This window comes from Pelecanus crispus, chromosome 1, assembly GCF_030463565.1.
Source record: "Pelecanus crispus isolate bPelCri1 chromosome 1, bPelCri1.pri, whole genome shotgun sequence".
NCBI lineage: Eukaryota > Metazoa > Chordata > Aves > Pelecaniformes > Pelecanidae > Pelecanus > Pelecanus crispus.
In genome coordinates this window covers 80,702,399-80,723,285 of record NC_134643.1, presented here as the reverse complement: position 1 = coordinate 80,723,285, position 20,887 = coordinate 80,702,399, and the positions used below count along the sequence as shown (strand labels likewise).

Genomic DNA, 20,887 nt, shown 5'->3' with positions numbered 1-20,887 from the left:
ACAGAGGAAATAAAGGATCAAAAATTACAGTCTAGAAAATCAGATGGAAACAGTTTTTGTATTTTTGGTACTAAGGCTACTTACTTTTCCTACACTGGCAAGAAAAAGAATTTGATGATTTAAGGAGAGTCTTCCATCCTCCTTTTCTTGGACTCTGTTAGTGTAATAAAACGTTTTACTTGCCAGTCTAAACTGGAATTACGTAGGCTAGTAATCCATGAAGTCACTAGTAACTCTTGTACTTTGGAGTTTTCCAAAATCTCCATTAGTTAGTTGAATGATGAAGGTCACCTGCTATAAATATATCTGCTTCATGGCATTTTTCTACGCCAATATGTAACTATTGAAATCATAAGGACTGTAGAGGTGGCCACTAACAACTCTGAATGTGTTTTAAGCTGATGGCATCCTGAAAACCAGGCTATGTATAGGGTTGGGATGCTGTGTAAGTGTGGGGAGAACAAATACCATCAGGAGGGTATCCTTTAGTCAAATTCTATTTATGAGAATATGTTATCACAAAATCTTCATTTAAGGAGTGAGAATGCTGCAGGCAGAGAATAATCCCTGCCACAGAGAATGTAATGAAGAGTTCTGTATGTACACAGTAAAGTTGTTATGGTCTTTTATTTGCAATGGATCAGAGAGGAGGGTCTTTATTACTCTATTCAAAGATCATTTAGGTCAATGGAAAGATTCCCTTAAGCTTCAGGGGCTTTTGTATAAAAGAAGAGACAAACACCTAGCGCAAAGAATGACTGATGAAATAGCAGACTGTTTTGAGTGGGGAATGTGTAATATATACATATAATTAATGTGCTTGCAGAAGATGTATTTTTGTATATTATACGATTTTTCTGATAAGCAGAAAACATAGCATACGTTTGAGTATTTCCCATCTGACTTCCTTTATTTCCTCATATCTTAACAAACATAACAAACTGAAACATGGAGCTATTTATTTTCTGTTCTGTAATAAAAAAGATACGTTACTTTGATGCCCAGAAAATACATTACACATTCATTTATTTGTGAGAGTTTCATTATATTATTACATATGCCTTGGTTTGGTGCATAGGAAGTGTACAGTTTAACATGCTGATTTTACTACCAATTTTAAAAAGGTATGGAGCTTTACTCTATAATAGACAGGAGATATAGGTCTGAGTTTCCCATGTATTGCTGAGTACAGATGATATTGGAATTTAAGCATTATGCCTTATCCTTGTAAGAGGTTAATTTCAATGAGAGGTATTTGTTTAATTAGAATCAAACATAATCTTACAATCAAATAATAAGTATAAAAAAGGAATATTTTTTTAATATGTGCAATAGCTTGTTAGTCTGTTACTATTTCTAATTCCTTTTGCACTTCCTCTTGTACCGTAGCTGAATGGCGCTTTTTAAATATCTAGGCTAAACTTTTCAGAAATTCTTAGCAATTCTGGGTGCCTATTCAGAGTTATCCTACTGGGGCCCAAAAGCGAGTATTTGGCACTTTCTGACAATCTGCCTTCTTCAAGGTAGTTAATATTGAGGTGAAATTACTAATCCTTACCAAACTTCTTCCATCCAAAGATACCATATATTCATCCCAATGAACTCTGACATCTATTTTGTTCCAGATCCTCAGTCACTCTGGTTATCTGGCCAAGGAGCAATAGTTAAGATCTGCCTAAACATTTAGAAAAGTTTTAAATTTCACTAGGCAGCTGAGCACTTTTACACACTACTTATACAGACAACTACTACATCAAGTTCACTTAATTTGCTCCACCCTATGTCTAATCAACATAATAGCTTGTTACTTGTCTTAAACTATAAACCAAATATTTAAAAATAAAACAAAAAACCACTATTGGGTTTTACAAACAAGTATATGACATAATAGTTTGTGCTAATGATTTAGGCTGGAATGGCTTGCGTGCCTGGGATTTTAAACGCTCTCTCAGAACCAGTACTCAGAGACAAAGATGTGAACATTGACAATGTTACGATGAGATACCACTCCACCCATGACGTAGTTCATCTCCAGTTTCAGGATGGCATGGAAAGGTCCAACAATGGGCCTCACCTGGCGAACTACACCTGTTGGGATAGAAATAGGGTGCTGAGATTAATAGGTAAGTCAGAAGAGTTTGGATGAGCTACACCCTGCTCCATTTCAGCAAGAGAAAAACTCCCTTTCATTTTCAGTATCACTGATGGAAAGTTATTTTACCTGTTGGATCCGTAAATGGCTTGAAAGAAAGTTTGCAAAATAAGAATAAAATACAACTTTTGAATCAAAACATCTTGCAGAAGATCTAGAAAAGAGCACTAAAATGTTCCTAATGGCAGAAAAACTATATATTCTGAAAACAGATTTTTTTTTTTTACCTTTTATTCAGAACAATAAACTCTTTTAAGAAGTCTGCCACACTGCTTTTTAAGTAGGACATAAGGACACTTTGCCTAGGTAAGCCAGCACACGCACTGGCCTGAGGAGTACATAAACACGCACACCTGGGAATGCCATACAATTCCTGGTACCGTGTTGAAAACCACATTTCGTTTGGAATAGTAGAAATTATTTATAATGGCAATTATGATGCAGCAATAAAAAATCAACACTTTCCCTATAAATAGCTGGTAACACTAATTTGTAAATTGACAGTGTGTTGCATTGTGGATGGATAACGACACTGGAAGCTGTATTGGAATCGGAATAAAAGCAAGCGAGTTTAATGAGGAAAGGGGGACCACCACAGCGTCTGTCCCTGTGTCATTCCTCACATGGATGGTGGCCGTTCCCTCACCAGCACCAGGGGCTGATAATGAGGAAGGAAGTGGTAAAGGGGAAGTGAACTGTGTCTTTTAGGGCGCCAGTCTTTGGGTTTGTTTTACACAGAGGAGCCTCGGTGCCAGGGCGCAGCAGGATGGGGACTGCTGGGGGCTGAGTGGTGAGGTCCGCAGGGGGGTGGCGGGGCAGGGCTTCTCCAGCCAGGGCTTGTCCCACCACCCCAGCCAGGCAGCAGGGCAGGCCAAGGGGCAGCCGGGTTCAACCAGGGGCCCCAGTCACTGGGCAAGTTCATGGTGACGAGGCAGGGCCAAAGACAAACTAGGAAGGCAACATATGGGTCAGGTCCAGATAGGAAGGCAACATATGGGTCAGGTCCAGAGCAAGAGGACCCACAGCTGTGATGGAGCTGGAGACCATCCCTCTCCCAGCACAGCTCAGGCAGGGACTGAAGCTGAAATGGGGCTCCTGGCAGGGTGTGCGGCAGGACCCCGGGGAGGTCTTGACGCATGTGGCTAAACAGAATAGCTACAGCTTCAGACCTACACAAAAGAAAGTCAATGGGAGCTTTGCCATTGACTCCAAAGGCTCAGGATCAGACTGTAAACATGTTCTCACTTCACAGTTATTTTCTAGGTCCGGTGTTATTAAAGGAGCTACCAAACAGCTCACAACTGAAAGGATGGATCCAAAAGGTCAAAATCACGTAAACCCAAGGTCAGCCAGCAGGCAGAGTCTGGCGGAGACCCCCCTCCTCAGACCCCTCCTTCTGAGAACTGACTTATCTGACAGGGCATTTGCTTCCGAAGGAAATACGCAGTTCAAGAAAGGATTAGTTAAGGCGTATTCCTTCTGCATGCTGGGGTTATGTTTCACAAGCAGGCAGCACACCAGCACGTTCCCGGAGTCCCAGCCGAACTCCTACAGCAGTCCCCTACGAACACATTGGCTTGAGATCTGATGGGAGAGATAAACGTTTGCTTATGCAGGCTGTCAGCACCTTCTTCTAAGGCAGTGATGACATTACAGTTTTGTCCTGTTTAAATACCAACTAATATCTTCAGCATGCAGTAAAATTGCAAACTTTTCACCACATTCACTTTGCTTGCCATATTTGATGAATACACTTTTTAAGCATCCTTCCCCCTGCAATTTATATGTACATACATACATATATACACTTTTTTTTTTAAAGTTTTCTTGGCTACTCTCCTGCACCTTATAAAAATGACTGGGCTTGGCAGATGATATATTGAAAAAGAAAAGCCTTGCTAAAATTGCCTTCCCTTTAGGGTAGCATTTAAAGCATTTTGTTAACAACATATCACATTATTGCAGGCAGTGCTTTAACTGACAACCACGGAAACACGCAGCATTGGAATCACTCAGTACTGGCAAGCTGTTTAACCCACCCTGTTAGCGGCTCATGCAGTCATCACCAAGCCTCAGATGGCAAAGGTTGCTGTTTCCATTTAGCAATCTTTTTATAGCATTCTACACTTTCTTGCTCTGCTCTAGTAGAGTCTGCTCTAGTCTAGAAGTGGGATTGCAAATTGTGTTTTTTTCTGACGTGATGCAATTACACTCAAGATGGTTTATGCTACAGTATGGCATCTATCTGTACATTATTGATGTAGCATTCAAAGCAATTAGTAACTGATGAGGGGATTGAGTGTGCCCTCAGTAAGTTTGCAGATGACACCAGACTGGGTGGGAGTGTTGATCTGCTGGAGGGTAGGATGGCCCTGCAGAGGGACCTGGACAGGCTGGATCGATGGGCCGAGGCCAAATGTATGAGGTTTAACAAGGGCAAGTGCCAGGTCCTGCACTTGGGTCACAACAACCCCATGCAACGCTACAGGCTTGGGGAAGAGTGGCTGGAAAGCTGCCTGGCCAAAAAGGACCTGGGGGTGCTGGCTGACAGCTGGCTGAACATGAGCCAGCAGTGTGCCCAGGTGGCCAAGAAGGCCAACAGCATCCTGGCTTGTAGCAGGAGTAGTGTGGCCAGCAGGAGCAGGGAGGCAATCGTCCCCCTGTACTCAGCACTGGTGAGGCAGCACCTCAAATACTGTGTCCAGTTTTGGGCCCCTCAGTACAAGAAGGACATTGAGGTGCTGGAGCATGTTCAGAGAAGAGCAATGAAGCTGGTGAAGGTCTGCAGCACAGGCCTTATGAGGAGCAGCTGAGGGGACTGGGGTTGTTTAGCCTGGAGAAGAGGAGGCTGAGGGGAGACCTTGTGGCTCTCTACAACTACCTGAAAGGAGGTTGTAGTGAGGTGGGTGTTGGTCTCTTCTCCCAAGAAGTTAGCGATAGGATGAGAGGAAATGGCCTGAAGCTGCACCAGGGGAGGTTTAGATTGCATATTAGGAAAAATTTATTCACGGAAAGGGTCGTCAAGCATTGGAACAGGCTGCCCAGAGAGGTGGTGGAGTCACCATCCCTGGAAGTGTTCAAAAAATGGGTAGACGTGGCACTCTGGGACATGGTTTAGTGGGCATGGTGGTGTTGGGTTGATGGTTGGACTGATGATCTTAGAGATCCTTTCCAACCTTAATGATTCCTAGTTTTTTACTTTCATTAAAAATAATCCAGCCAGTGAGCCAGGAAACATGAAATTTCTACTATACCCTTAATTGGTTTAGTGGTGGACTTGGTAGTTGTTAGGTTAATGGTTGGACTGGATGATCTTAAGGTCTTTTCCAACCTAAACAATTCTATGATTCTATGATTTCTCATTCTTGTTTGGATGCATTCTGCTAATAGGCAGAAAAAATGGAACATTTATTTTCAAGGTGGAACGGGCAAACACTATGATCCATGTGGCAGCACTTTTCCACACAGTTCTGTTGCTGCAGTTATAAAATCAAGCATAATAATGGTCTGAGAAGTGAATGCTGCACATGTTAAGACAGCTATATTGAAGCAAGAAATTGAAGGAATGTACAAAGAAACACAATACTCTCACAATATTTATTTACCCAGTTTGTTGTGCCAATGTCCTAGATAGTCCTGAAATGACAACCAGTGCAAAAGAACTATCTCCCTTCCTCTCCTATTAAATAAATAGGATGATGCAGTCAGACGGGTTTGTGCTACAGCCTATGTATAGGGATGCAGTCATTCTAAATGGGCTGAAGAAAACAAAAAAGAGTAAGAAAAAAAAACCCTTCAAATGTTCTACTAGACAAAAGCATATGACAGATTTTCAGCTCTTGGCAGATTCGCTCATGGAGAGCTTTCCATTTTTTTGGTGAACAGTGCTAAAATGGAAAACCTGAGCATTTTTCTCCACCAAACTCAAGGACAAATGCGGGTGGAAACTATGCAATAGCAAAGCTGCTCAGAGCCTGAAACCTGGCTACCCATTTATCCAATTCCCAGTGATCCTGTTGCAGCGGTCCTAGGACTTGTCTCAGGAGCGCTGTTAAAGGCTACCTGCTATAACGTGTCACTTCCTTTTGACACTACCTGTGTCTGATTCTCTAATGTCTTGTGCCTTTCACGTCAGGTACGAGGGAGGCGCAGCTATTTAGACCCAAACAAGGCCAGCAGTGCCTTGTACCTATTCTCACAAACAGATGTCTAAAGAAAAAAGCTTGAGACTCAGGCCCGGTACATGTAATTCACATACATGGCTCAATGAATCAGTCAGTATCTCGAGAGCATTTAGCACAGGACACATTTGAAGATGCCATGTGTAATAATTCTGGATGTTTTTAAGCGACGTGGATTTATCAGTTACTGCAACATTTGCATAACCATGTTGTTCCACTATGCCTTTTGGCAGACTAATGCTGGGTCCAGATTTGTGGTCTGGCATCCTTCAGCATTTATAGCTGAATATTAAGTATAAAAACACAACTTTATAGTAATAGGAAGGTTACAATTTTTAAATGTACTGAAAAGTCAGGAAATGTAGAAATTAAGCAGCTGCTTTTTGATGTCTTTTTTACCAGTCTAAATCCAAAGTAGCTGGATGGAGCCACTCAGATTTGACATGGGGATAACTGCAGATTGGGATTTGGTCCTGGATCGCTGTAGCAGTACACTCTGTCCCGTGAGTCACTCTCTATAGGATGCCAGAACAATGGTGTTGCTCATTAAATGACCTGGAAACAGAGTGCTCTCAAATACCACCATCAGCTGGTCCTCTCTGGGACCAAAGCTGCAGATCCTACAGTTGGTAAACGGGGTGAGTTTATCTAAGCAATTTCACCCAAATCTTTTTCCAACAAAATTAGATTTCAGCTAGGTTAGCATTTAGCACAAAAAAAAAAGCCAGGAGAATATTTGTCTATATTAAAACAGGGTGAATCACTGATAATAAATGAACAAGGAGATTTGCACTGCTGCTGAATCCCATGTGCCTGGCAATCTCAAGCATCCGTGTTGTCCTGCCTACAGGCATATCTATGCAAGTAAGCGCTGTTACCCCCCAGTCTGATGTGCTGCTGTTGCTGTTTATATTCTTTGGCTCACAGTCTGTGACCCAAACACAGACTCAGACTACAGAAAACCCTGCGTGTCACAGGCCAGACAGACTACTTTCCATCAGCTCACCTTTGTTTGGTTTTGCTTTTTTGTTAACTGAGCAGAGATGTTACTACACGTCCAAAATCTGCTTGGGTATCTTCATGGTTTGTTGACATCCTTTTAGAAAACAATGATAAGACTTCTTTTGCTTGCACACTTCGCCCTTATTGTAAACAGGATCTATGCCAATCCCTTCCATCTGCTGATCCATGTAAGCAACCAGCCTTGGCTGGAGAGGTAGTAAGTTTTTGGATGTCACAGTTATTTCTGCAGTGATAGTCTGGCCATGGCCCAGAACTTTTAAAGCTCTGTAATTAACACACTGAGCTGCTCTCTTGCCCTGTTTCTTCTTCCTTCATGTTTCATATTTCGATTTTGTCTAAGGTAAAAGTATGTCACCATGTGTAGTGAAGACATTAACCTAAATAATGTATTATTTTCAAGTGAGAATAATGACAACAACCAACCATCTTAGAGACACTGTCACTGGATTACTGAGGCTTTGCTTATCAAAGAAGATGGGATAAATAAGACAGCAAGGTTAATATTGCAAATCTTCCTAAGCCTTTCAGCAGAATTTCTATTATTGTAATCAGATGCCACAGGTATTCCTTGGCTTGTCTATACCTCTTTAAGACATCATTATATTTCTCTGCTTTGAAATATGTGAGACCCTCAGGCAATTTACCTCTGTGTCTGGTTTCTGCTTGTATTTTTGCATTATGCAGCTGATTCGCTAAGAAGGTCCATTTTGAACTTAGGAGAAACACTGCTGTTTTGTTACCACATTAACCCCTTCTGGATGACAAGTTCCCGCATTATAATGCATTAACATTTTGTCTCCAGAAATACAGACTCCAGATTCTGACTTCTGTGGTAAGCTCACTGCCCAGTACGCTGAAGGAGCACTTGCAAAACTCTTTAAAATACTTTTTTTAAAAAAACTTTTCTTTTTTTCCACTGCTAACCACAAAATCTGCAGCAATTACACTTGCAGTGAATCTGGGTCATTGTGTTCCTTACACCTCTTGCTGAACACTGCATTTGCATTTTCTCTAGAGAAAGTTCCTCTAACAGGGATCTCCACAGTTTGCTGGAAAGCAAAGCAGAACCAAAGAAGCTTATTTTCACACTGCCACTAGAAAAGGCTGTTTGGGGTTGGTAGGGAGGCTACATTATGTTATGTTTTCTGTTCCAGAGGTGAAGCTTGCAAGAGTTTCCACAGGGATTGATTCTTGAGTCTAGTCAAATATTTAAATCTGTATCATCATGAGAACACAGTACAGACATAAGTTGCACCCGTTCCTCAAAAAGAGCGCCTCAGATAACCTAAACTTTTAAGGACCCCCACAAAATCAAGCTGAGAAGTATTAGTGGAGCAGGCAAGGGATCAGAAGCTGAAGGGAGAGGCAAGAGGGACTGCTGATTACTGGGGAGCTGTATCTGATGACTGCTGGAAGAAGAGGGGATGTGCTGAAGAAAACCTCCTCTTGCCTTACCTGCATATGCATATGCAGGCATATGTATTTGTGTATATGTAAACAATCCAACCTACTGCCAAATCAAAAATTGTTCTTCCAAATAACCCATGGGCTATGCTCAGGAAAATACAATAAACACAGTTATCAAAAATGTGATCAATCCCATCAACCACATTTCAAGCTCTGAGTTAAGTAACAAGCACAAGAGCTCTTTCTCCTTTTACCACCTTCCCATCTCTTCCCCCATACATGGGGTTACAGCTATATTGTTTTGTTCCAGTCATCACATGCCAAAGGATAGTAACAAAACTACCTTTTTTCCCCCCCCCTTTGTGCTCACAAGCAGCACACAGTCTCCCTTCTGTGATTCTTCTCAGGTGGCAAGTTAACAAAGAGACATGTGGCTTTTTACTATCAGCTGAATCCAACAGTATTTCCCCTTCTTTGTTACTGCAAGACTTCATACTTGACATTATAGGCAGATACTAATTTAGCCATTTTTTCTGGGAACAGACAATTTATTTAGGAAAATTTGCCTTTTTTTTTAATGTTGTTTAATTGTATGATCTGTGGTCAGCTAAAAACAGACCACAGACTGACTAATCTTGGGATGGATGGTGAGGAGTTACTGAGAGAGCATGAACTGGTGCAAAGAAGAACAATCCACTTTTTTGAATCATTAATCTATAGGTAACATATTAATCCGGTCCTAAATAGAACAAAACACATCTTTTTATTCATTCTGAGATCTATTTTAAATTAAACACTCTGTAAAAAGTATCTAAAATAATAAGAATGGGATATATATTTCAAATACCAAAGGCTGACAGACAAGTCTGAGCATAGCTCATTGTTTGCTTTTCCTTCGAAGTAAGCGCACACTGCTATTGAACTTTTTGTGTTTAACTTTCACAAATCAAAAACTAATAGGACAACTGAGAATTAGTCTTCATTCACTCTACTGCAAGTGTAACTACTGATCATTAGTTAGAATTAACAGCAACTTGGTGTATGAAATATGATACGAATTACTCAGTGGAATACAGCTCCATAAGAATGTTAATATCAGCTCCATTGTAAAGTACAGTCATAGACAGCAAAGCGTCTACGGGCTGAGGAAAGCTAAAGAATCCTAGGACCTTCTTGGTAATTCTTAACATGTGATGCCCCCGATACACAGCCTGTTTCACTGGCTGCCTAGCTCTGAGATACCCAGGCAATTTCTAATCAAGTACACACCAGCGAGGCAGGCAGGACAGATGGGTTGAAAAGCAGAGCAGGGTATGAGGCTTAACAGGTGAGAGGCAGGAATACATACTAGGGCTGAAAAATGCGTAACTTGTTCATGCAGAATGTATGACATTTTGGTAGCAATACACTCATTTCTATTCCTCAGGAGATAAATAAAATCCCATGTGAGATGCATAAGAGCCCAAGCAAATCAGTTTTTCCTCTAAATTTCCTAATCTTCAGGCTATGAGTCTACAGGTCTGATTGTAAGCGAAAGCTGAAGTCCATCACAAAATGTGCCCCCTTTGGAAAAAAAGCACAGGAAGGCTTGTCAAGAGAGCATGCTATTACATGGTGAGAGTTAGCGCTGTCTGTTTTCAGATGGAACTTTGGGAATGAGCCGCTAGTGACACCTACAAGAAAGAGATTTCAATGAGACAAAAAACACCTTATAATTTTTCCTCTAGCTGTTTTCCTTGTGCTTTACATGGATACTTGGAACATGAAATGATTAATTTGGAAAAATTCAAGTACCAGAGAATGTGGTGAGAGCTGTGGAGCCAGAGCCTAAACTCTACTGAAACTCAGGTAATTTATTGGGCTTTATATTAACTTCCAAATAATCTCAGCCTGTGTTCTGAAGTCCTACATTTGGCTGTTCCTCGATCTCTGTTTCCCCACAAAAAACACTCTGGTCCTTTTTACAGCCTTGTCAGAGATGAACAGTCCTAGCTGCCACAACGCAACAGTAACTACCCTTTTTTAAGCAGTGGATCTGTGGGAATCACAAAAGTAGCCTTTAAATTGTCGCTAGTCTGTGTCAGGCCACGGGTACATATGACAACATACAAAGGATGGACACAGGCTCTCCTCTAATGTTAGCAAACTTCTTTAATCCCATGTGGGCATTGCATCAACAAAGACAAGAGGTTATCTCAGCCTCCTGGAACCTAAAGCCATTGCATGGCTATTAAAGGAAAGTAGCCCAAAACACCAGCATGATAGCAGTAACGTGTGGTGAACAACTCTTTGTAGGGGAAAAGCATGTTTATGCATTTCCCTTAAGCAATACAAGAAGACTGATCTCCTCATGTTAATGCAAGATCCTGGACTATAATTTCAAATTTGCTTTTCTCCTCAAGGCCTCTTGCTTTATACTGCTGGCCAAGATTTTCAAAATTAAGAGTAAAGATCTAAATGCACCAGTGTTACTTAAGAGCCTAGTCCTGGTTTCAAAAGAAATATTCAGGCAATTAGGAAGTTTAGGACTAGGGAAATGATGGTTGCAGTGGCTATTTTAAAAGGCAAAATTGATAGGATCATTCCAGAAATGAGCAAGAGAAAAAAAATCCAGCCATGAATAAATGCTTCCTTGGATCAAACCATAGACAACGAGTTGCAGGTTAGGCTTGAATACCAGACTATCTCAGTCTACAACATGTAAATACATATCTACAGTCTGAAGCCAAAACTATAGAGCCAAATTGTTTTTTTGGCTCTGTAGACCTTAACTCAAAGAAGTCATGTTGAGATTTGTAAGAAAAAAAGTTATTTCTTATTCAGTATTCATTACAAATATAGAAAGTTCATCAATAAGGCTGAAAAATAATTCACATTCTGGTCACAAACAGAAAGCATACATTTTAGGCTATTTTATACATTTTTTTTCTGTAAAAAGCTTTGGGGCTCTGCATACGTTAAAGTTTAATTAAATTCCTTTCCTAAAGGCTGCTCTTTATTCCAAAAGATTATGCCAAAGTAATGGTTTTCAGTGCTAAATTGCTCTGCCAACATAGTTACTAGAGTACTTACTAACCTATACCATGCCAGGGGAGAAGGGAAGTGAATCAACTGTTGGGTAATTGCTTAATGTATCCTAGCTTTGAAAATATAATGCTTCAAACATTGCAGATTAGGGAATGTCTTACTGCATTTGGTAGAGTGAAAGCTGCAAAGTTTTTCCTTTTGTAGCAATCCAGTCCTGTCACGTTTTCCACATTGCCACAATCCTGAATCAGAATCACAGAATAGTTGAGGCAGGAAGCACCTCTGAAGACCATCTGTACAAGTCCTTGCTCAAAAGCAGAGTCACCTAGAGCATGTTGCTCTGGCCTGTGTTCAGTCTGGTTTGCATGACGAGGTTTTGGTAGCAGGGGGACTATAGGGGTGGCTTCTGTGAGAAGCTGCTAGAAGCTTCCCCATGTCTGACAGAGCCAATGCCAGCTGGGTCCAAGATGGACCTGCCGCTGGCCAAGGCTGAGCCCATCAGCGACAGGACAGTAGCGCCTCTGGGATAACATGTTTAAGAAGGGGAAAAAAGCTGCTGCGCAACAACAGCAGCAGAGAGACAGGAGTGAAAATGTGTGAGAGGAACGGCTCTGCAGACACCAAGGCCAGTGAAGAAGGAGGGGCAGGAGGTGCTCCAGGCAGCAGAGCAGAGATTCCCCTGCAGCCCAGGGTGAAGCCCATGGTGAGGCAGGCTGTCCCCCTGCAGCCCGTGGAGGCCCACGGTAGAGCAGATATCCACCTGCAGCCCGGGGAAGACCCCACGCCGGAGTAGGTGGATGCCCAAAGGGAGCTGTGACCCCGTGGGAAGCCTGCACTGGAGCAGGCTCCTGGCAGGACCTGGGGACCTGTGGGGACCCATGCTGGAGCAGTCTGCTCCTGAAGGACTGCACCCTGTGGGAAGGATCCATGCTGGAGAAGTTCGTGGAGGACTGTCTCCCATGGGAAGGACCCCACACTGGAGCAGGGGAAGAGTATGAGGAGTCCTCTCCTAGAGGAGCAAGGAGCAGCAGAAACGACGTGTGATGAACTGACTGCAACCCCCATTCCCTGTCCCCCTGCACCGCTCGGGGGGAGGAGGTAAAGAAAATCAGGAGTGAAGTTGAGCCTGGGAAGAAGGGAGGGGTGGGAGGGAAGGTGTTTTAAGATTTGGTTTTATTTTTCATTACCCTACTCTAATTTAACTGGTAATAAATTAAACTGATTTTCCCCAAGTCAAGTGTGTTTTTCCCATGTCGGTAATTGGTGAGCAATCTCTCCCTGTCCTTATCTTGACCCACAAGCCTTTTGTTATATTTTCTCTCTCCTGTCCAGCTGAGAGAGGGAATGACATAGCGGCTTGGGAGGGCACATGGCATCCAGGCAAGGTCAATCCACCACAGTATCAAATACCAAATCGAGACAGCATCTTACAGGCATCTGCCAGTTTACTTTAAATACCTAATCATAGCAAGGGTCAACACAATTAACAGGATACAATTATCTGCTACTGAACAGAAATAATAAACTCACTTTCATCCAACAGTCATCAGCTACTTTGCTGTACTTCAGCCTCTCATAGCACGTGGTTAGTTCAGTTCCCCAGAAGCTGCATCCAAACCTCGCTCAAACTCATGTGCAATTCCAAGAAGGACTGAAGCATCACTTCCACAGATTTAATTTATTCGTTACGATAACACCAGAGGAATCACCTAATTATGCCTTTCACATAAGAAGCTAATACAGAAAGCTTCTGTGTTTTCTAACTGACATAACTGTGGGAATTCAGTGCAGGTGCAACCATCCTCCCTTAACAGAGGCAACCTTAGTTCCACTGGATGCAATCACTTTAAACCCAGTGGAAGAGGGACAAATGGTTTGTTTCCTCTTCAAACCTGTTAAGGTGCGCTCTGGCCCATCATCCAGGTCATTAAAGAAGAAATTGTCCCCAGTATTGATCCTTCAGATACACCACCGGTGACTGACTGCTAGCTGTACTGCTGATCACAACCCTTTGAGCCTGACAGTTCAGCTGTTTTTCAATCCACCTCACTACCTGCTTATCTAGTCTACATTTCCTCAGGTTGCCTATGAGGATATTAAGGGAGATGGTGTTGAAAGCCTTACTAAAGTTAAGATAAGCAACATCCACTCTTCTTCTCTCATCCACTAATCCAGTCATCTTTGTAGAAGGCTGTTGGGTTGGTTCAGGCATGATTTCCCCTTCATAAATCCTTGCTGACTACTCCCAGTCACCTTCTTGTCTTTAATATATTTGGGAATGTTTTCCAGGTGGATCTGCTCCATCACCTTCCCAGGGACTGAGGTGCGGCCGGTCAGCCTGTAGTTCCCTAGATCCTCCTTCTTGGCTGTCTTGAAGGTTGGAGTGACATTTGCCTTCTTCCAGTGCATGGGACATTCTGATCACCGCAGTCTTTAATAGAGACTGGCCTCACAGTGACATCGGCCAGTTCCCGCAGCAGTTGTGGGCGTACCCCATCAGCTCCCATGGACTTGGGTATGTCCAGTTTGTTTAAACATTCCCTAACCTGATCCTCCTCTAGTGAGGGTGAGTATTTCTTGTTCCAGACGTTCCTATTGCTCTGAGGGCCCTGGGACTCCTGAAGGCCAGTCTTATCAGTAAAGAATGAGGCAAAGAAGGCATTGAATACTTCAGCTTTCTCCACATCTTTTGTCACCAGGTCTCCTGCCCCATTTAGAAACAGGCCCACATTTTTGCTTGTCTTCCTTTTGCTGCTGATGTACTTGTAGAAGCCCTTCTTTTTGTCCTTCACAGCAGGGCACTGTGCCTCCATAGGCAGCCTCACAGGCATTGTGTTCCTCCAGTCCTCTTTAGTTCACGACTGTGCCTAAAGGCACAATCTAGCTGTCAAACTGCAGGCACTTCCCAGACCACCAGATGTCTGCTGACTTCAGAAAGTTAATGTACACCTTAGATCCCTCCATCTCTCAAAAGCTAAATAGTCCTTTTCATTTTCTCTCTTCTTTTTTTTTTTTTTGTGAAAGCTATCTATATTTCTCTCAATTATTTGTGACAATAACAATGTAGGCTCCTGCTATGTGATGCTCTATAGTTTCTGATATAATCTGTTCTATTAATAAGTGGCTGCTCTTTGGAAAATGAAATATTTCTCGGTAATCATCACTGCAGGCAGCAAGTCATATATAGAAAAATAGCTCTGAAGATATCATTAATCCTTGAGCTGCCACACCTGACAAACATAAATACAGTTAAAGGATTCAGAAAACTCATTAATCAAAATACAACTACTGAAATAGATTTCCTCTTGCTTTGAAGTGTATTGCCCTCATAACATTGTGAATTAGACCTTCATTCAAGTTCGGTGGTGAGCACTTCACAAAATAATAGATTTGGAGAATCAAGTTAGAGTTGGATGTTAACAAGGTTTCCATGCTGATGGAGAACTGCTTCACAGGAATGTGGCTGGCTATACATATCTTTGCTGAAGTATCTGGGGACAAAATTTTCAAAAACATGTACTTTTCAAACATGGACCTCCCAGATCTTTATTCAAATTCCTAAGAAAATGGCCTAATTTTCAACTGTTAAGCAACCAAGTGCTTATAAAATGCTTTAGAAGTCAGTTTGGACACATAAAATCACACTTTCATTAGCTACATGACACCCAGGGCGATTTCACTGTTGGTTTAAGCTGATCAAAAATAGTAGTCCTGCTATATCCTCCACCCCTTCCCTTGGATTAACACCTGAAAGCAAAAACCCCAAAAATGTAGCTTGCTGCACAAGCACTAATGCTGGCAACAGGGAAAGGGCTGGAGTGTTTGTTCAGAGGTAGACAGGAGAGGGGGATTTCCCTTTTGAGCACCAACAAAGCTCCAGATCACTTAATACAATCCCAACGCTCCCTATTAGGGAACAGAAAGGCAATGGTGATTTAGTTACTGTAACAGTGAGTATTGCACCAGTGGCATAAACAGGACTCCTGATGACTTGGGCCAGTTGGTGCCGTGCTGACCCCAGTGGCATGTTATCTCAGGAACAGGCAAAAATGCCTATGTCCCCCGAGCAATTCAATAAGCGCTACTCAACAGTGCAGCTCAGAGCTGTACTGTATCCTCCTCTGAGAGGTGTAGAAGAGGATCAGAGGTAGGGCAAGACACCCCTCGGGAAAAAAGAGGGTGTGCATCTGCGAACATAAGCAACAGCAGCTCAAATCTCTTCCATGCTCACTATATCTGTTGACTACAGTAATCATTTATAAATCACGTAAAGACAAAGGGCTCATTTAAAGACTGTCCAAACAATTGCATCTAAACCTCTCCAGCCTTTGCAGTCTTCACCTAGGGTACAAGTCTCAGTTTAAGTTTAGCTAAAACTGAATCTGCTTCTCTTTTTGCCTTTCATTTCACCTCTGAAGAAAAAAGAAAAAGGAAACTACAGTACAGGAGTTACATTTCAGCATGAAAAAGGATCTTTCTGATTAGCCTCATTCAACAGATCAGAAATTTGGAATTCAATTTATTATAAATGCTATCCTTCAACAACTCAACGAAGTTTAATTTCATTAACACTTGGGCTTCTCGAGAAAGCTTTGATTGCTGAAATGCATCAAATAAAGAGGCAATAAAGAGGCCTCATGGTATTAATACATTTTTTGGCCAGAAACAAATGGTAAATATTTTCAAAGCTATTATCTGTCATGTTGGATCATATGGAGCCTTGGTATTATGAAAGAATTAAAAACAACCTTTGATTTTACTGAGGTTTGGCTAGTTTACAAATACTATGATCTTTATTAAGGATACCAAATAACTTCAGAGAGATGTGCTCTTATCCTGGTTTGGCAAACTTGAAGTGCTTTTAGATCTCTGGTTTGCCTTCCAGCCAAACCTCACAATGGGTTTTAATGTTGACAATGCTGCGAAATCACTCATGCCTAAAATGCAATAACTGTACTTGAAGTAGCCTCATTAAAAAGTTTCCACCATATATTTTTTAATCCTTCCTGTTCCACCTTTGAGAACATGACATGCTTTATGTATATAAGAATCTTATATATTACAAAAACAGGTGGAAAAACTTCAAGGCTGAATGTCCAAAATGTGCAAAATCACATATATTAGCCTCCTGATACTTTATTCCCACTATCTCATTTACAGGGGCTTTAGTGTCCATCACAGTATATCATCACATACATGCAATCTCTCCATTTAGTGAGAGTGGCTTAGTTTACCCTACCTGTCCCATGACCACATTATTCAGTTTCAGCCAAGCTTTGATACAGTAGCATATCCATGACACCTGGGCAATTAATTACTGTAACCCTAAGCATTTCTTGGCAAAGAGCCACATTATGGCACACAGCACAATATGTCTCTGTGATTCAATTTACCATGGAAGAAAAAGTACCTAATCCTGAGGATTTGACATGAAAGCCCTTATATCAGGGCTCAGTCATCACCTAGAGGCAACAGCTCTGCTAGTATTGTTAGCAGAACTTCTGACAAGGGAAGCTTTCTGAATCGTAATGCGTGTTAATCCCTGACCAAATTCTCAAAATAAGGCTGAAATAAGGGGTCACTTCACCACATTTGACCCCTTTAAAAACAAAAGTTAGGGTGTTTCTTTTTACGTGAGCCATGCATCTGTGCATCATACTGGGAAAGATTTATGATATGCCTTGACTCTCTTACCTTCCGTCTCCAGTTTTATAGGGTGTGTAGACACTACTGCAGGAATGAGATGCTTGCTATCAACACACTAACTCGGGAGCAGCAGCAGAAGCAGCCCAATCAGTTGCACAAATATTTCACACTCTGAGTTCCTCAGAAAAGTGGGTCTCTGACTACTCTAAACCAGGGCAAAGCCCCTCAGAAGGCTGAATTCACACAGACATCCTTCAGAGGAATTGGAATAGTGTGTTTCTCGGTGTACTGGATTCCAAATCTGGCTTTATACGCTCATTTATGTAATATCTTAGCCCACTGTTTAAAATTAATACCAAAATTGCATGCTACGTAATCTGAACCAAGGACCTTCGGTGGTACCCTTAGCTGTTCCCTGACTCAGTTCATTTCTTTCCCAAGTTGGCAGGTTTTATACTTCATGCCACAGTTCACAAAACTTCATCAGAGTTGCAGTGTTATTTATTTGTCTACTGGTTTTATGGAAACTATAACCAAAGGTGGTCTCTATGAATGTTTTTGTAATACATTACACCTTCCTACCCGAGGGGCGAGATAAACATTGATCAAGGAGGAGCCTTTGTTTAACCAGATACTTGCAATGTGCTAGAGTGAAATTTGGCATTAGGAAGGTTGTTCCACTCGAGCACGAGACTCATTCTCACCAGAAAAGCACCTTCAGCACTTCTCAGATACCAAATGAAAATTCATCTCCTGCTCGAGTCGCTTGCTTGCCTCCAGAAGAGCTCTCCAGCCTGACATTTTTTTCTGGAGGGGAGGGAGGGTGTTGAGAGATTTGACTACTGAACAGCATAGTCATCAGCATCCCGAAAGGGCAGGTTCAGGCAATAAATCTAGGATCCCATTTACCAAATGGCTTCTGGGCACCCTCGTCTCAAATGTGTAGCTACTAATTTCGACAGGGCAACCTGGCATAGAGAAAAACTCACAAAATATTCTTTGCTGAGGGGCTCCTCTTGTGAAAGGGGCAAGCCTAGATGAAACCAGAACAAAGATACTGAAAAGGACTGTGTCTTTTTTAATGTACGGCTGCAAGAGCCTGTTGAAAAACCTGCTGAATTATGTCCCTGCTCTGTGTGCTCACTGTGAATGACTGGACAGCATTGGTTTTGTACTGCCAGACACCATTGTCGTTTCATGCTAATGACATTATAGTCATGACAAAAGATGGCTATTGTTGCTTACTTTATAGTAAGAGTATCCACAAAGGGAGATACCATATGTGCTGAAATCCTCGCCCCTGTGAACAGCAGAGCTCTCCTGGACGCCCTGGCTCTGCCTACACCTAGCCTCCATTTCCCTACAGAAAAGCAATTTTAGGTGAACTGCTACTTTCAGCATCACAGCCGTGCCAGGAAGGCCAAATCAGTCTGGGGATCTCGTTATGCTAAACACCCGAACAAATGCACGGTAAGAGCCAGCCAGCTTCTGGCCCAGAGATAAAGAGTCTAGAGCACAGAGGATAAGGGAGAAGCAAAGAGGAATGTGAAGGTACTTGCCCAGCACTGAAGAGTGGGTCCAGGGACAAAGTTCAGAACCAAATCTTTTGCAATCCAGTGACTCTGAATTTAATGTCAGACCATACAAACATTTGCATGGTGGACTGTGAAAGCACTTTGCCACACTAGGAATGGCCAAACTACTTATGAGATACAGAACTACTACCCCCATGCTAAGGACAAGTTTCCCAAAAAGTCAAATAAACCTCCAGTCTCCTTCTCCTGCCCCCAGCCAATATCGGATCCCACAAGCACACTTTCTTATGATAGCTGTTTTTGTTTACCTTCTGATCACTTTTTTAAAAGTCTCTCCCCAGCCTCTGGAACATACTAAACAATCATGATACCATAGTAGAAATTAGCCTACTAATAAATCCAATGTTGTCCTATCAGTAGTTGAGACACTTTCTGTAATGGTTCAAAGGTAACGTCATGAACTATCACATGTGTAAAAGAGGCTGGACAGACATAGCAGTGAAATCTTTGCAAATAACAGTGGAGAGCAGTAGTACCTATCTGTAAAATTATAAGCAACCATTCATATCAGTGTGTTCAAGCACCAGCACAACACCCCTGAGAAGCTCTACAGGTACAAGTGAAATTTTATAATTGTATTGCCTCTGGATGCTTTTGATAAGAATAGTACCATTCTGCTTAATAGGCAAGAATATATGCTCAGGTTAATATCAAATGCGATATGGAAAATTTCAGCCTATCAAAACTACTTTTAGCTATATTATGAAATTTCAAAATTTTCCTCAAGTTTACAAGGTGGTATTACAGTCACCTAAGGAAATGAATGCATAGCTGGGAGGGAAGATGTTTTATAGTATCTCATAATACCTTAGGCATTGATAGGACATTTTTGTACAGGTTGAAAATGCATTCTTCATTTTTCACTGACAGCTGGTTAAAGGAGGAATGCAGTGAAAAGTCTATAAAAGCTTTAAAAAAAAAACCTGAATAGGTCTGCACTTCTGGTTTTCTCCCACCCATGCTACTAAGTGATGTGCAGTTGTTAACAGTTTCTTTTGGCTTTGGTGCCACCTTGGCCTGTAACCACACCAGGCAACAAAGAGTCCTATAGCACTTCTTGAACCAGGAAAGAATGGGGTTTTGCATCTTTTTTATACAATAGGGTAGAAATATTGCAGGCAACCTTTTTACACAATTCTTTTTCTTCAGCTTGCATGAAGTCTATGCACTGCTACTCCAGCAGGCTGGCTTTCGTTCCTTCTCTTCCAGTGGAAGATACTTTCTGTAGGTCAACATAGCTAGTTTTGGAGTTTGTTCTTACTACTTTTGGCTCCTCCATGTCTGATACTGCTGATCACTGATTCCCTATTGATATGTTTTCTTTCCTTGATTTTGCAATGCTGTCCTTGCCTCTTTCTTCTCCTACCTTTGTGGCTGCTCCTCCTACATCTCCTTTGGGAGACTGTTTTTTCTTTTTCTAACATTCCCTGGGGCAGCTCCTTCCTCTGTTTCTAGTGTCTTCTTTTTCCTTCCTCACAACCTGCTCCTACACACTCTCATCCCCTATGACCTTAGTTGCTCTCTCTCCATCAACAAATCACAAACCAGCCTGACCAGGCACTCTCCATCCAATCCTACATATTTCTCAGCTTCACTAACATCTTCTCCTTGATGTCTCAGTGTCAGCTTAAAGGGATAATAGCTAAAACTGATGACCTGACGCTCTTCAGTCCACAATTCTCTGTCAGTGTTGAAGTCCTCACTTTTATTCTGTAACTCCATCTGTAATAGCTCCTCCCACTCTCTAAACCTTTACCAAAAGAAACCTGTACCCTTTCACTTTTTTTTAGTGTTACACTTTTGAGAGCATCTTGTTCCTTTCCATTCACATGCAGTTTAGATGCAGGTCCTTCTTA

The 20,887-nt window shown here is 41.8% G+C and overlaps 1 protein-coding gene across 1 annotated transcript in view; it reads right to left on the bottom strand.

Annotated features, from left to right (window-relative positions):
* Window positions 1–1,948: 1,948 nt before the first annotated feature.
* FBLN1 (fibulin 1) overlaps window positions 1,949–20,887 on the bottom strand; it is an 82,368-nt gene continuing 63,429 nt past the window's right edge. Inside the window, 1 exon segment of the mRNA XM_075707576.1 lies at window positions 1,949–2,088. Coding sequence (XP_075563691.1) covers window positions 1,949–2,088 — 140 coding nt within the window.